The sequence below is a fragment of the Labeo rohita genome, chromosome 12 (assembly GCF_022985175.1).
Source record: "Labeo rohita strain BAU-BD-2019 chromosome 12, IGBB_LRoh.1.0, whole genome shotgun sequence".
NCBI lineage: Eukaryota > Metazoa > Chordata > Actinopteri > Cypriniformes > Cyprinidae > Labeo > Labeo rohita.
The window spans coordinates 12209450-12224956 of record NC_066880.1 but is presented as its reverse complement, the minus strand read 5'-3'; the positions used below and the strand labels follow the sequence as shown (position 1 = coordinate 12224956).

The following is a 15507-nucleotide window of genomic DNA, read 5'->3' as shown; positions in this document are numbered from 1 at the left end:
GCCTTAATGCACGGTTTTTCCTTCTGGAGCATCAGTGACCGTTTGAACCTTCTGTAATAGTTGCATATGAATCCTTCAGTTGTCCTCAGCGTGAAAAGACGCATCTTAAAATAAATCTTAAATCTAATTTTTCTGAAGAACAGCAGGCAGTTTAACTGTCAAACTAGGGACTCATGAACAACTATCACTAAACAAACAAGTATTAAGAATCAAGGGGATGTAAACTTTTGAACAGGGTCATTTTTAGAAATTCAACTATTTTTTTCTCTTGTGGACTATATGTAAACTTCTTTTACATGAAATATCTTATTCAGGTCAGTACTAAATAAACAATAACATGATTTTGCATGTTCCCTTTTATTTTGGTTAAATAACATTTTTAATCTGCAAGGGAATGCAAACTTTTGACCGCAACTGTACATTTGCATTTTCTAAAATAATCATGAAATGCACTGCAACTGCAAGGAATTCAAGTGTTGAAATTTGCAGGAAGACTCAAAAAGGAAGCTGAAACGCACAACGTTATAATGTTTTATTCAGTTCAAGAAAGTGAGGGCATCAACACCTACAAATAAACATCATCTGCTTATTAAGGTCCCTACTTGAGAAAGAGAAACATTGATCATGTGAACAAAAATAAATATTTCGTATTTAAGATATATGCAACTGATTACAGGGAGTCTCAGTTGTCACTTCTGTCAAATGCAATGAAGCCATTAATACATGAAGGTTTGCAAATTCTACTCTTAAATAATCAGTGAGCACTGATCTATAGGCTTAAAAGGAAACCACCTTACAAATAATTTAATCCAAGTAAGGTGGTGATATGAAATGGCACATTGAAATTCAATCTGGCATCAAAGACAGACACAGAAGCCTTGATGCTAAAAGCATCAAGCTAAATGTATGCTTACATTGCGTCTAGTAAGTTGCGAGACCTGAGCATTTTAAAAAACTGCTGAATGAGTTTAGTCTGTAAATTCCTGCCCTGGTAGAGCCCGACCGATCATGGATTTTTTTGAGTCCATTAATTTTTTTTGTGCTCCAAAATCTTAAACATACTTCATAAAACATTTACTAGAAAAGTATGCGCTAAGAAAACGGAAATATTTCTGTTATTCTTTCTGCCGTGAATGCTTTTAAAGAGGTATTTCTTAAGTGTTTACAACCATTATCTAGATACCTACATAGTTGACCAATCTAGCATTTACCACACATTTAATACCATGCATAATGTGTACCACATTTAACAGTATTAAAGACAAGAAATATGCTTACATTTCAAATATTAATGTAAGGTATAAATAGTTCTACTTAAATAAATAAATATCTTTGAGATTTTCTAGACAGGCCTTAAAGAAGGTTGCTGTTTAACAGCCTTACCAGTGTCATCCATTTATGAAACTGCAGGAACATCAAGAGTATGTTGGTCTTAATGAGATGATGAGATTACAGCACATCTACCATGAGCAGTACAATAACCTGAAAATATGGAAGCACTTAATACAAACATAGCATGTATCCTTTTATCCCCATTAAACATAACAGCTTGTTTTGTTCCCACTCCGAAATAATCGGTCAGGCTCTTGAAGGCAGCACTAGGTAAGAGCCTGGACGGAAATACTCATCCAAGCTCTCAGTCTGAGACCTATCGTAGTACCAAACAATTTGTGCACTGTGTGGGGACACAAAACAAATGAAATAATAATCTAAAATGGTCTCTGACAGGCACTGTCACTTATTCTAAAATGTCTACAGTATTACTGTCCCTACCAGAGGTAGTATCTTATCAATGCCAGTCTTAAGTGTCCAATATTTGAAAACACAACAGTAAAGGAGGCAAGTCTTGTCGAGATTAGCATTGGTGCGCAACACCATCTGGACAAGTACAGCAGAAAACCTGATGTTGTACGATTATTGGCATTGGGCCTTGGGTGGGGAAAGAGTCTTGTAATAGAATATTGTTTTGAAATCTTCCCTTTGAGCGGCAAGACTGGAGCGTGGCCTTAGAGGAAAGGGTCCACACCCAGTCCCATGAATGCATCATCATCCATGTTGAAGGACGACTCGTAACTCTGTTGGGTGTTCTGATGCATCTTTTGATGGTGCCGGAGGTTGGACTTGCTAGAGAAACGCTTGTCGCAAAGGAGGCAGGAGAAAGGCTTCTCTTTGGTGTGGATGCGCCTGTGGCAGATAAGCTGGGTGGAGACCCGGAAGGCCTTGCCACACTCCAGGCACTGATAGCGTTTGGGTTCTGTGTGGATGCGCCGGTGATTCTTCAGCGCCATGAGATTGGTGAACTCCTTTTGGCAGACCGAGCAGAAGAATGAACCCGTCTTGTGGCTGTTCTTGTGGTTGAGCAGCGAACCAGCATGGCGGTAAGTGCGCCCACAGTGCTCACACACATGACTTTTTTCTTCCCTACCGTATCCCTCGCTACTTTCCTGCTGGTCTTGCGGCTCAGGGAATCCGCCGTGCACTCGGCTGAAAGCCGAATCGATCTTGGGAAGGCTCTGAATTTCTATCTGCTGGTCTAGTGCTGAGTCCCAGCCTAAGTCCTGCTGCATCTGCACACCTTGCTCATGGTGAGACTGCCCCTGCAAGCTCCCATGGAGCTCTTGGTGTTGTTGAAAACTAGTCAGGTTTGGGAAGTTCTGTTGACACATGTTGCAATAATAGGGGAGTCCCTTACTATGCACCTCCATGTGGCTCTGCAGGTGTGCAAACTCACAAAAGGTTTTCCCGCAATCTGGGCAGCAGTGGCGAGCCATTTGAGAATGGCTTTCTAAATCCAGAGGGTCCGTGAACGTTTTGAGGCAGAGAGTGCAGTGGAGGAGGTCGGCAGAATGAGTCTTTTTGTGGTTGAGAAGGGAACCGGCGTGTCTATAAGAGCGTCCGCACTGATCGCACCTGTAACAAAGGAAAAGATGAAGGATAGGAAAGGATAGGTGCTCAATTAACATTTAAGCAAAGCAATGACTCACGTGTAACATTTATCCACGCCGTCCTGATTTACAGAAGAGTTTGGATTGCCATTCCGGTAACAGCGATGTCTCTTTAGCCCAGACTTTCCCTGGAAGCTTTTTCCACACGTCTGGCAGCTGTAATGAGTTACTCCCCGTGCATGGATTTTCTGATGATTGTACAGGATACTGGAGAGACGGAATGCTTTACCGCAAGTAGGACAGACATACTTTTTCTTCTGCGTGTGAATGCGTGTGTGGTTCCGTAAAGCCATGGGATTGGAAAAGGGCTTGGCACAAAAGGTGCAGGTGAAATGGCCTGTTTTGTGAGTGTTCTTATGGTTCAACAAGCTACCGGCGTGACGATAACTTCGACTACAGATGTTGCACTTGAATGGTCGTTCCTCTTTTTCTAGATCTGCACCATCGTTGTCTCCATCTACAGTTCCTGGGGGGACAGTCTCTGTGCTACAGGTGTGTCCTTCAAGTAGTTCAGTGTCTGGAAATACAAGACGGCACTGTTTGCAAGTCAAATCCTTTTCTTGTTTGTGGCCCCTGACCTTTTCTCTTGCTGCTGCATTTCTTTTATTGTTCGAACAAGTGTGGTTGAGCAACTGTTTGTTTCCCCTGAAGGCCTTTCCACAGTCTTGGCAGCGGTGTCTTTTGATTGAAAAGTGTATTCGCAAATGGTTCTTCATTGCTAGCTGGTTGGAGTAAGTGTTGTTGCACAAAGCACAGTAATATTCACCTGTCTTATGTGAGTTTTTGTGGTTGACCAAGCTTCCAGCATGCCGATAGCTTCGCCCACACTGATCACACACAAAAGGGCGAGGGTCTCGGGGATCTCCCACCTGGCCCTCTTTTTCTTGGCTAGACTGATCACTGTTAGAGGTCTGCCGTTGCTTGTGGCGTCTGCTCATTCTCTTTCTGCTGGAATTAAGTGCCTGCATTCCACTCCCTGAGGCATTCCCACTCATCTGCATGAGTGTCTGAATTTGTTTGTTGAGCTCTTCAATCTTAGCCTTGTTTTCCTGATGTACCCTCTGGTGATTCAACAGTTGTTTATAGATTTTGAATGCTTTCCCACATTCTGTGCACCTATGCCTGGTAGAGAAAGAAAAAAACTCAGATAAAAATAGAACTTGGCTGTAAAACAATATAGATGAAGTACTTTTTTTTCCCAAAGCAATCAAATTCTGAGGTTTAAACTGAACATACATTTTAAATACTTACTTTTTAACATCAAAGTGTGTCCTCTGGTGATTCTTGAGAGCTAGCAAATTATAAAAACGCTTTTGGCAAACAAAGCAGCGAAACACTCCAGTTTTGTGAGACTTCTTATGATTGAGTAATGATCCAGCATGTCTGTACGAACGACCACACTGGTCGCACTTGTACTGGCGTTCTCCATCATGTAGACTCTCCTGAAAAAGTCCTCGATGAAATGTACTTTTAACAAGCGGTTTCTCCCCCCTTTTCTCCTCTACTTGTCCATCTCGTTGTCCTGTGCAGTTGTGGTTATTGAGGTGATAAAGATCGCTGCAGCTTATGCCACACTTCCCACAAATAATACTTTCCATTTCCACTTTTGGTTTGAGCTCATTCTGGTGGTTGGTTGCAAATTGTTCTTGTGGATTACCTTCTATATTGCTATGCAAGAGCTGGTGGGCTTGTAGGTCCTGTTTCTTTGCAAAGCTCTCTCCACAAGTGCTGCAGATAATCAGACTGCAGTCACCCTGCTGATTTTCACTCGGTTCATCTTTCTTGACCTCTAGAGACAACGACGATGGGCCACATGCTGAAGGTGCACCGTGAGTTTGAGTATGACCTCGGAGATGGCTTCGCAGTGCACGCATGCTAGTATAGTGATTCCCACACACTGAGCACTGATACATCTCTCCATCGTCCTCTTCTTCGTCATCCTCACATTCAGTTTTAGCTTCGCCGTCACTTATCTGACCATGAATGTTGTCATGAAAGGTCTGCTGTCTAAAATAGGCCTCTGCTGCACTGCCGTTGTGTCCCTCAAAACCAATATCTTCCCCTGACTCTCCTAAGAAATGTTGATGCTTTGTGTTGTGAAAGTCCATGTGACCGGGTGAGCCGTTCATCATGGTCTGATACTGCTGATTCAGGAGGGGACAAATGTGTGACTTGATTCCTGCAATATCAGTGAATGTCTTACCACAGTCAGCACACATGTGCCTCTCCATGAGGTGTTCATCCTGAGGTAGGTGCTCATCTGAGAAGGAATTGTCAAACTGCTCATGAAATTCAGTAGCATTTGTCTCATTCACATGCTCCTCGTCAGATTTATGCTGCACAGAGTCTACCAGGTCCTGAGGAAGGCCTAATATTCCACTTACATCTCCCTCGTGTGATGGAAAACAGTTCTGTTGGTTCTCATGCGTCAAGGGCTCTGAGGAGAGCCAGTCACCCTCAGAACTAGTAGGCAGAGATGTGGGCCTCCCCTTATGGATCCGAAGGTGGCTTCGCAGAGCTGCCAAATGTGGGTAGTTCTTGCGACAGATGGAACACTGAAAGATCCCAGTTTGATGGGATCGTTTGTGATTTATAAGACTGCCTGCATGCCTGTAGCTTTTGCCACAGATATGGCACTTGAATTTGCGATCAGGACTGTCAGCATCTTCTACTTTGATGTTATCAGTACCCTGTGCTAAACGATCAGGGTTGAGGTTTTCTGACGGTAGGGCCATTGGCTGTCCCTGAGTATGTATAGTCAATGGGTTTTCATCTAAAGAGTTGGGTAGATAAATATGACCATTTTCCAATGGCCCATCAGATTGGGCATAATCAATAGCTTTATCAAGTAACGGAGGCAATGGTGGAGTGTCACTAGAGGGGGGATAAGGGTTAGACTCTGGGGAATGAGTAACACTATCATTGTAAGAGAAACTGTGCTCCTCTGACAAGTTAGTAGGGAGCTCAAATGACACTGAGGAGGAGTTATGCAACAGAATATGATTTTGAAACTCATCATCATTAGCAAAAGCAACCTGACAAAGGTGACAAAAATGTATGTTAGCATCACCATTCTGTGGCATAATGTGGGGGGCAAGTTCTTGCTTGCAGTCTGCGAGGGCAGCTTTAGAGGTCGGCACACTGAGACGACCTCGGGTTTTACTGTGGATTCGCTGGTGACTATTAAGTGCTGCAAGATTATTGAACTGTTTAAAGCAGACCGGACACTCAAATACTCCCATTTGATGAGTTTTCTTATGATTTATGAGGCTGCCATGATGTCTGTATGTCTTGTCACACAAGTCACATTTAAACGGCCTGTCTCCAGCATCATCGTCAGCTGCCGTGTCACTTTCTGCTGTGGCGTTTGAAACGTGTTCTGATACTGCACCATTACTAAGGCTGCTCACTGGAGCAATATTTAGCTTCATGTCTGGCTGCAAATCAGGTATAATGTCAAAATCCATCTCATCTAGATGCAGCAACTCATCATCATTATAATCGCTTTCAATGAGACTGTTTGCAGAATGCTTTGTCCTGATTTGAGACTCTTTATTGCGGTGGACCTTTTGATGAGTGACCAGCTGAGTTGCAAGGCGAAAAGCCTTTCCGCATTCTGTGCAAGAATATTTCTTTCTAGATGTGTGAATGCGCAGGTGGCTTTTGAGAGCCAATGCATTGGAGAGCTTCCTTGAGCATATATGACACTGAAAAGAGCCAACCTCGTGTGTCTTCCTGTGGTTAGCCAAGCTGCCAGCATGCCTGTAGCCTCGTCCACATTCATCGCATTTGAACTTCCGTTCCTCCTCCGACTGATGAAAAGTGTCTGTATGCTCCAAAAGACTGGGCATGCTTGCACATACTACACCACAATGTCTACACGAAAAGCCTTTGGTCCGGCCTGGCTCTTGCATAGCCATAATGGTATAGTATAAGAAATGTCAATAAGAGCCAGTTTGAAGGAGTGTGAGGACACCTGTCCTCACTTTTATCAACTTGGCTTGTTCGGAGAGGTGTGAATGCAAAGGCAACATTCAAAAAATTAGATGACAATACAATCTGTTCCATTCCATTGGAAAAAATGTCATTGGGATGATGATGCAAGCGCAGGCACTGGATGAAATCTGCAACAGGAAAACCCATACATTATTTACAATGAAGTTCACACAGGGCAGTTGCATAACAAGAAAGTCAATAAAGATGAAAAGCTAACATTTTTTTTTTTTTTTTCTAATGTGACTAAGTCTTGACAAAAAGCCCTGAGTTTACATAACCAATGAGTAACTAAATAAAAGGAAGTATATTGCTTTACAACAAAACACTGCATTGATTTACAATGAAAATTCATGCGAAACTGAAGATTCTATCATTACCTTCATGTTGTTCTAGAAACCACATGACTTTCTTTATGTCGGATGACAGTCTAAGTCAATATTCACTTTTATTGCATGGATTAAAAATTATATAAAAGCAAATTCGGACTAAAGGTCAGTGCATACTTAGTCCAAAATGTTTGCATGTTAAAAAATAAATACGACCTTTGTTTCAGGTTTGATTTTCTGCATTTTTTTGCATCCGTAACAAACATTTTGACAATTCAGAGCCACCATACAAGCAAACGGCAAAGTTCAGAATGGCAACTGTATGCTGGTTTTAATGCCTGGACCACACCTTTCTCTGTTCAGAATAAATTGGTGGTCTTTTATAATGTGTGACTACAGTATTGCTAGCAAAGCATGAAACTGAGCCACTGACACCTTGAAGTAAACTTTGAACAACGTGGAACTCTCCTTCCTCTCTACGCAACCCCAGAATTGGATGAACCCAATATTCCCTCTTTCTTTTTCTCTTTTTAAGAAAAGAGAGGACAACAAAATCATCCTCAGTGCTTGAAGACTACCGTATTGTTTTGCAAAATTATCGCAACAAATTAACTAATACTCATCAGACTCAGTTTGCAAGGTTTCCGTGCGTAGCGAATGTTTAGGACAGGGATAGGTAACGTCAGTCCTGGAGTGCCAATGTCCTGCAGTGTTTATTTCCAACCCTGAAAAAAAAAAAAAAAAAAAAAACTCACCTGCCTGTAGCTCTTCTCATCCTGAAGACCTTGATTAACTTAAGGTGTGTTTGATTAGAGCTGGAACTAAATTCTGCAGGTCATCGACACGGGGACGTTGCCTATCCCTCGTTTAGGACGATGAATACAAAAATAAAAATATACTCAGTGTGTAAGGACCTTAAAGCTGTCCTTCTGTCTGACATTGCCTTTAATGCTCTTAGTGGAAAGAAAGTCCTACAGGGATGGACTAAGAGGTCAAAGTTCTCTAATATCATTACCATTTTAATTTAATAATTTGTTCATTTAATTGTAACAAAAATCAGTTCAAATGGAAAAAGAACAAGATGGATTTCATAGAATACATAATGAATTTTGAGTGTTCATTAAGCGTTCACAAAACACCTATTTTTATACATGCAATAATTAAAAGTAATTAAAAGCAAAGTACATGCAGGAGGTTTTATATCCATTCAAACCTTTACTCTGACAGCTTCAGTTTTTATTCTTCTTTAGATCTTGTTTTAAATCACTATTCAATAAAATTACACTGATACAGCATATCTGTCAAGCTCTGGCAGCATCACTAATCTATAATAGATTTTAGATACAATTCTTATAGAAAGTGGACAGCATGAAGGATCATCTCACGGGCTCCAGCAGTTAGATGACAGACTGCCTCACACAATGGAGATCTATTGACACAGTAAACACTTCCCCAGTACATTAGCCTAACAGCTAGCTATACAAGCACGGTCTTTATAGTTTGAATAGTCCTCTAACCCTAGTCCAAATTAATACAGTATACAAACTGCCCTTGAGTTGAACGGAATGAAATATGTATTTGGGAGAGGCTGTAGCATCCCATCCCGTTGCGAGCTAGTTAGCATTTGGCGGCTAGAAACTGCGGCTAAAACTAACCAACTGATACTGCATAAAATGACACTAGAAATATACATACTGAATGTTGCAGTCTCCCTGTGTGATGTTGGTGCATGTAATGTTGGCACTCCGCTCACTTTATTTTAGTTTCAGGACGGGCGTGTTCGTCCCCCTTTTCTACCAATTGTCTTTTCCCCATCCCACTCGACTCACTTCCTGCTCTTGTTGCTAGGAAACAGGAAATGTGCATCAGTGAAAAAACTCCGTACGTTTAGGTGTTTCAACAATATTTTTTATTAGAAAACTTATATTTATTATATCATTTTTACCATCTCCGCCGATTCCTATTGGAGTAGTTTAACAGCATGAATTAAATTAAGTTTAATCCACGCTTTTCTTAAAAAAAGGTTTGTTGGTGACCAAGAATGTTTTATTTTTCTAACATAGTCACAAATGCAAACACAGCAACTGGCACTTTTACATTATATGTGTATATTTAAATATTTCACCGCTATTAGAACGTCCAGGAATTTGTTCCACCCATAACATTCTATTTTCGAAGCCTCTTTTTGTTTGTTCATTCTCTAATGTTGTCATTAATGTAAATAACAGCTTGTATTAAAAATTCGAATTCTGTTGCAAATGCACATTTATTAGAACAACCAATTAGAATATCCAATTCACATTTTGTTATGTAACTTTATATGCACAAAACAAATGCACATCCACGTACATAATTTCTCCCCTCCCACAGGCGCTCTCTCCACCCCATTTTATCCCACTCACCATGCACTGTAGTCCGTAGAAACACCGTAGCAAGCTCACCAAATAGAAGATGCATGAAAGCTTTTTAATTTAAGAAAATTCAGATCATTTTGTAGACATTCCCCAGGTGCTGAGTGAGGAAGTCATGAAGGCTCACATCTCTGCGTTCACTGGATAATTTCGCCGTGGTCCTAAAGCCGCCGTGCTTCTCCGTCCTGAGATTGAGCGATTTGCAATTCATTGTCAAAGATACACCCGTCTTCCCTGAGAGCATAAAAGGTACGTAACGTAAACCACATTTTAAAGGCAAACTAAAGAGATACAAACGATTACTATTGTAAAAAAATGCAGCGATTATTATAAAGTGTCAAGCGTCCGACTGCAAATTGCTTCGCATGTTCAGCGGTCCTAAAGCCAGCCATTTTGTGTTACAGTGCACGCTAAAAGAATAGTTGTCTGCGTTATGGACATGTTCATTAGGTTTTTGAATTGACATTGTATTTCCATTGCTTCGATTTCATGGTGGTTATGTTTCAATCATGTTAACATCGAAATGTAATTCAGTTTTGTACACAAGCTGCTCAGATGCCAACTTCCTTTGAGAACAAGAACGTCTTTCCTAATTGTCCCTGAGGTCCTAATGCCGGCCATTTTGTGCTGCCTGCCCCATCACAGCGTATTTAACAAAATATTCACCACGGTTTTGGCCAAAATACTGCATAGTAGTTTTATTTATATACTTTGTACCTTATATACATCCTATACTACATACTACATGCTAGTTACAACAGTAATTTTGCTCTTGCAATAAATCTGTTAAAGGGATAGCTCACCCAAAAATGAAAATTCTCTCATTAACTACTCACTCTCATGCCGTTCCAAACCTGTAAGACCTTTGTTGAACTTCAGAACACAAATTAAGATATTTTAGATGAAATCCGCGAGTTTTCTGACCCTGCATAGACCGCAACGCAGCTGCCATATTCAAAACCCAGAAAGGTAGGAAGGACATTGTTAAAATAGTTTGTGTGACATCAGTGGTTCAACCGTAATTTTATGAAGCTACGAGAATACTTTCTGTGCGCAATCTGGGTTCTACGTCAGAATACCGGCTCTTGCGTTAGCAGCACCACATGCGTTGTTTTGATGTCTTTGCGCTCATAAAGTATACTCGTAGCTTCATAAAAGTAAGGTTGAAACGTTTCTTGGCTTTGAATATGTCAGTTGTGATGCTGTCAGTAATTAATGACAGAATTTCTATATTTGGGTAAGCTATGCCTTTAAATTAATTTGCCACTATTGTCATAAGACATAAAATTACTAAATGACAGAGGAAATGTGTTTTTAAAATTAACAGTAAGTGTTGTGATTGTGGTAGTTTGCCTGAAACTGAAAAAAAAAAGAAAATGGTAAATTTATGTACTTGCATTTTCAAATCACTATTTTTTTGGTCAGTGGTCAAGTAAAAAATAATAAGTAGTAATGTTTATGTGATATGTTTTTGAGAGAAAAAGAAAAGAATTTTTAAAAAGAATAACATATAACTGCAAAGAATGTAAGTGACAATAAATAAAAGCATATATATATAAATGAATCGGTAAAATGTAGTTGAAATAAATGAACTACACTACCAGTCAAAAGTTTTTGAATTGTAAGATTTTTAATATTTTTAAAAGAATTCTCTTCTGCTCACCAAGCCTGTATTTATTTGATCCAAAATACAGCAAAAGCAGTTATACTGTGAAACATTTTTTAGTATTTAAAATAACAGTTTTCTATTTTATTATATTTTAACATTTATTTTATTCCAGTGATCAAAGCTGAATTTTCAGCATCATTACTCCAGCCTTCAGTATCACATGATCCTTCAGAAATCATTCTAATATGCTAATTTGCTGTTCAAGAAACATTTATTATTATTATTATCATCAATATTTTAATCAGTTGATTACATTTTTTTCTTTGATAAATAAAAAGATGAAAGATCAGCATTTATCTGAAATAAAAAGCTTTTGTAACATTATACACTATACCATTAAAAACTTGGAGTCAGATCTTTTTTTTAGGAAAGAAATTATAGAATTTAATACTTTTCTTTAGTAAGGATGCTCCTTACTGATCAAAAGGATGATCAAAAATGCTGATAAAGACATTTATAATGTTTCAGGTAAATGCTGTTCTTCTGAACTTTCTATTAATCAAAGAAACCTGAAAAAAATTCTACTCAGCTGTTTTCAACATAATAATAATAAAAATAATAATGTTTTTTTGAGCAGCAAATCAGAATATTAGAATGATTTCATAATGATCATGTGACGGGAGTAATGATGCAAAAAAATTCAGCTTTGAAATCACAGGAATAAATTACATTTAAAATATAAAAAACAATATAAATAAAATATAAATATAAGTAACAATAAATGCAGGTGAGCAGAAAAGACTTCTGTGAAAAATCTTACCGTTCAAAAACTTTTAACTGGTAGTGTAAGTAAAGTAAATGATCTCTAAATTAAATTAAAACAAATTCAAATCACTCATTGTATATTTGGTTGTTCTCTCCAGCATCATCAGGATGGCTTCCCCCCAGCCAGGTAGCCCACCAACCACAGAACAGTATACACCACCGCCCTCTGAGGCTGAGCCCAACAAAGAACAGGACAACTCATCAGAACAGCCTACGAGAAGAAGAGGCAAAGGAAGACCGCCAAAAACATCGCACAATTTTAAATGCTCAACCTGTCAGGAGGTTTTCACCAGCCCTTCAGCTCTACAAAGCCACAAGCTGTCAGCGCACGGTAAAGACAAACAGCAGCAATACACCTGCGGTAAGTGCACAAAGACGTTCTCCAGCCGGGCGCAGCTTTCCAAGCACCAGCGCTCCCACTCTGCTCAGCGTCCTTTCCAGTGCCCACACTGCCATAAGGCTTACAAGACTCCAACGGAGTTACGCAACCACAGCCGTTCGCACACAGGAGAGAAACCATTTGTTTGTTGTGACTGTGGCAAGGCATTCATGCAGGCCATTTGCCTGCGTATCCACATGACGCAGCACAGTGGCGAAAGGCCTCACTCTTGCTCTCATTGCTCTAAGAGTTATCCCACGCTATCCAAACTCAAAGTGCACCAACGATCACACACCGGGGAGAAGCCTTACTTTTGTTCCGAGTGTGGGAAGAGTTTCGCCGACCCTTCGGTATACCGCAAACATCGGCGAAATCACCAAGGCCACCGCCCGTATTCTTGCGGCCAGTGTGGTAAAACATACACGGAGCTGAAGGACTTAAAAAACCATGAGCGTTCGCACACGGGCGAGAAGCCTTACTTGTGCTCGGACTGTGGCAAAGCCTTCTCCCGGTCATCCTCTTTGGCGTGCCACTTGCGGATCCACTCAAAGAGCAAGCCGTATCAGTGTGAACAGTGTGGGAAAGGTTTTACTCAGCTGTCCTCGTACCAGTCCCATCTGCGCACCCACTCGGGTGAAAAACCTTTCTTGTGTCCACAGTGTGGCAAGATGTTTTCTGATCCTTCTAGTTTCCGCAGACACCAACGGGCACATCAAGGATTCAAACCGTACCCTTGTGACAAGTGCACTAAGAGGTTTCGCCAGCCGGCGGACCTTGCGGTGCATCAGCGTGTGCATTCGGGCCAGCGGCCCTACAAATGCCAGCGCTGCGATAAAGCTTTCGTCGCTTCTTGGGATCTGCGACGCCACATGCTAGTCCACTCCGGCCTGCGGCCTTTTTCTTGCACAGAATGTGGCAAGTCCTTCACGGAGCGCTCTAGTCTCAACAAACACAGAAGGGTGCATTCTGGGGAGCGTCCTTACAAATGCCAGCTGTGCTTCAAGTCGTTTGTTGTGTCGTCCAGTTTGCGCAAACACGAGAGGACACACTTGTCCGAGAGGCCGTTACAGGAACAGGCAGCTCCTGAAACGGCTCAGATGTTTCCCACCACCCTACCCCAGTTCTCCTGCTCTCACTGTGAAATGATATTCGGGACGTGGGAGGAAGTGCAGGCCCACACCAGCCTTCACACTATCTCTCCCCCATCTGATTCTACAGTTTCGGCTTTACCTGTTAGCCCATATGTTTGTGTGACCTGCCAGACAGAGTTTGTTCAGCTGGCTGATATGCAGGCACACGAGAAACTGCACCTCAAGCCACGACCTCATGTTTGTGACCAGTGCGGAAAGGGTTTTCTGAATAAAGCCGGGCTTCGTAAACACCAGCGCATCCACTCGACTAGTCGGCCACATTGCTGTGCCGTTTGCGGGAAGGCTTTTCTTTTTGCCGCCTACCTTCGTAAACATTTACGCACCCACCGTGACACTGAGTCTTCATCCTCACTGCCTCAGGCAGACATGGTGCATAGCCAACCCCTGCCGTCCCCACCGAGTGCTGCGTCCCCGTCGGGATCTGAGCCTGCCGCTATTTCTCTGACTGTTCCGGTGACTGTGCCGGTGTCGGCATTTCAGACAATGCCAGCCCATGTGTATATAGACAAGGACGAGGGGCTCTGAACTTTTTGCTGACTGTGTCAGCTGCTTTGAACATTTGAAGAATGTTCACATTTTTGGTACTGGTGTTCTGTATTTACACAACAAAGACAATCTCGCAAAAAGCCTGAGAATCAATAAAATTTCGTTTTTAAATAGGTTTAAATGCTTCAGTGCATAATGTCTTTAATTTGCTTTGATATTGTACAAAAATGTATTTCTCTTTAAAAAATGTGCCAAGATTTCTGAGAGCATTTTTATTTTTAAGGTATGTCTGAATCAAAGAGTCAGTTTATGGTTCTCCTCAATGTCATAATCACAGATTTAATCTAATGTCATGTTTGTACACTTGAAATCAGTGTAATATTTGAATTCTGATTTTAATCACAAGACCTGGCGTATTTAAAATAATAAATTTTTCTCCATCAACTGACTACAGAAGTTTACTTTTATTTTATTTTTCTTAAGTTTAAACAGCTGTTATTGTTTAAGTGTTTTTAAAGGCAACAAGCCAGTGTTTGTGTTGGTAAATATGAGAGTAATTACTTTTTGGACATAATATAATGCTTTTGTGCTGTAGAGTTAAACAGTACCACAGTAGAGTAATATTTATAATTTGTAAAAGGTTTTATGGGAACATTTTACAATAAGGTTTAGTAGTTAACATTAGTTAACATCAGCCAAGTATGAGCGATACTTCTACAGCATTTATTAATCTTAGTTAATGTTATTTTCAGCATTTACTAATGCATTATTAAAATCACAAGTTGTTAACATTAGTTAATGCACTATAATCAACTAACACGAACGAACAATTAACTACTGCTATTATTAACTACTATTTTTATTAACTAACATTAACAAAGACTAATAAATAGTGTAATAAATATCATTTTAACTGTTGTTTTAACTAATGAACCTTATTGTAAAATGTTACCACATTATTTTTTAATGAATCATTAAATACAGTTGAAGTCAAAAGTTTACATACAAATAATGTTCATTATTTTACCAAAATAAGAGGGATCATACAAAATGCATGTTATTTTTTATTTAGTACTGACCTGAATAAGATATTTCACTTTAAAGACATTTACATATAGTCCACAAGAGAAAATAATGACCCTGTTGAAAAGTTTACATAAACTGGATTCTTAAGACTGTGTTTTTACCTGAATGATCCACAGCTGTGTTTGTTTAGTGATAGTTGTTTATGAGTCACTTGTTTGTGTATTTGAACACTTTCCAACAATGACTGTATGATTTTGATATCCATCTTTTCACAGTGAGGACAACTGAGGGACTCATAAGCAACTATTACAGAAGGTTCAATCACTCCTGATACTGATACTCCAGAAGGAAAC

The 15507-nt window shown here is 40.2% G+C and overlaps 2 protein-coding genes across 3 annotated transcripts; one reads left to right on the top strand and one right to left on the bottom strand.

Moving 5' to 3' along the window:
- Positions 1–517: 517 nt before the first annotated feature.
- znf646 (zinc finger protein 646) lies at positions 518–9950 on the bottom strand. 2 transcript variants are annotated; one of them, XM_051124370.1, is made up of 5 exons: positions 9670–9950; positions 8963–9111; positions 4197–7069; positions 2985–4067; positions 518–2910 (listed from the first exon to the last, which is right to left on the bottom strand). In XM_051124370.1, the coding sequence occupies exons 3-5, from the start codon at positions 6863–6865 to the stop codon at positions 2007–2009; spliced, it is 4656 nt and encodes a 1551-aa protein (XP_050980327.1). In that variant the 5' UTR covers positions 6866–7069; positions 8963–9111; positions 9670–9950; the 3' UTR covers positions 518–2006. The 2 variants fall into 2 exon arrangements, with proteins under 2 accessions (XP_050980327.1, XP_050980328.1); XM_051124371.1 differs by lacking the exon at positions 8963–9111.
- On the top strand, positions 9787–14940 carry znf668 (zinc finger protein 668). Its single transcript, XM_051124372.1, has 2 exons — positions 9787–9927; positions 12211–14940. Exon 2 carries the CDS (start codon positions 12221–12223, stop codon positions 14165–14167), a length of 1947 nt encoding a protein of 648 aa, XP_050980329.1. The 5' UTR covers positions 9787–9927; positions 12211–12220; the 3' UTR covers positions 14168–14940.
- The last annotated feature ends 567 nt before the right edge of the window (positions 14941–15507 follow it).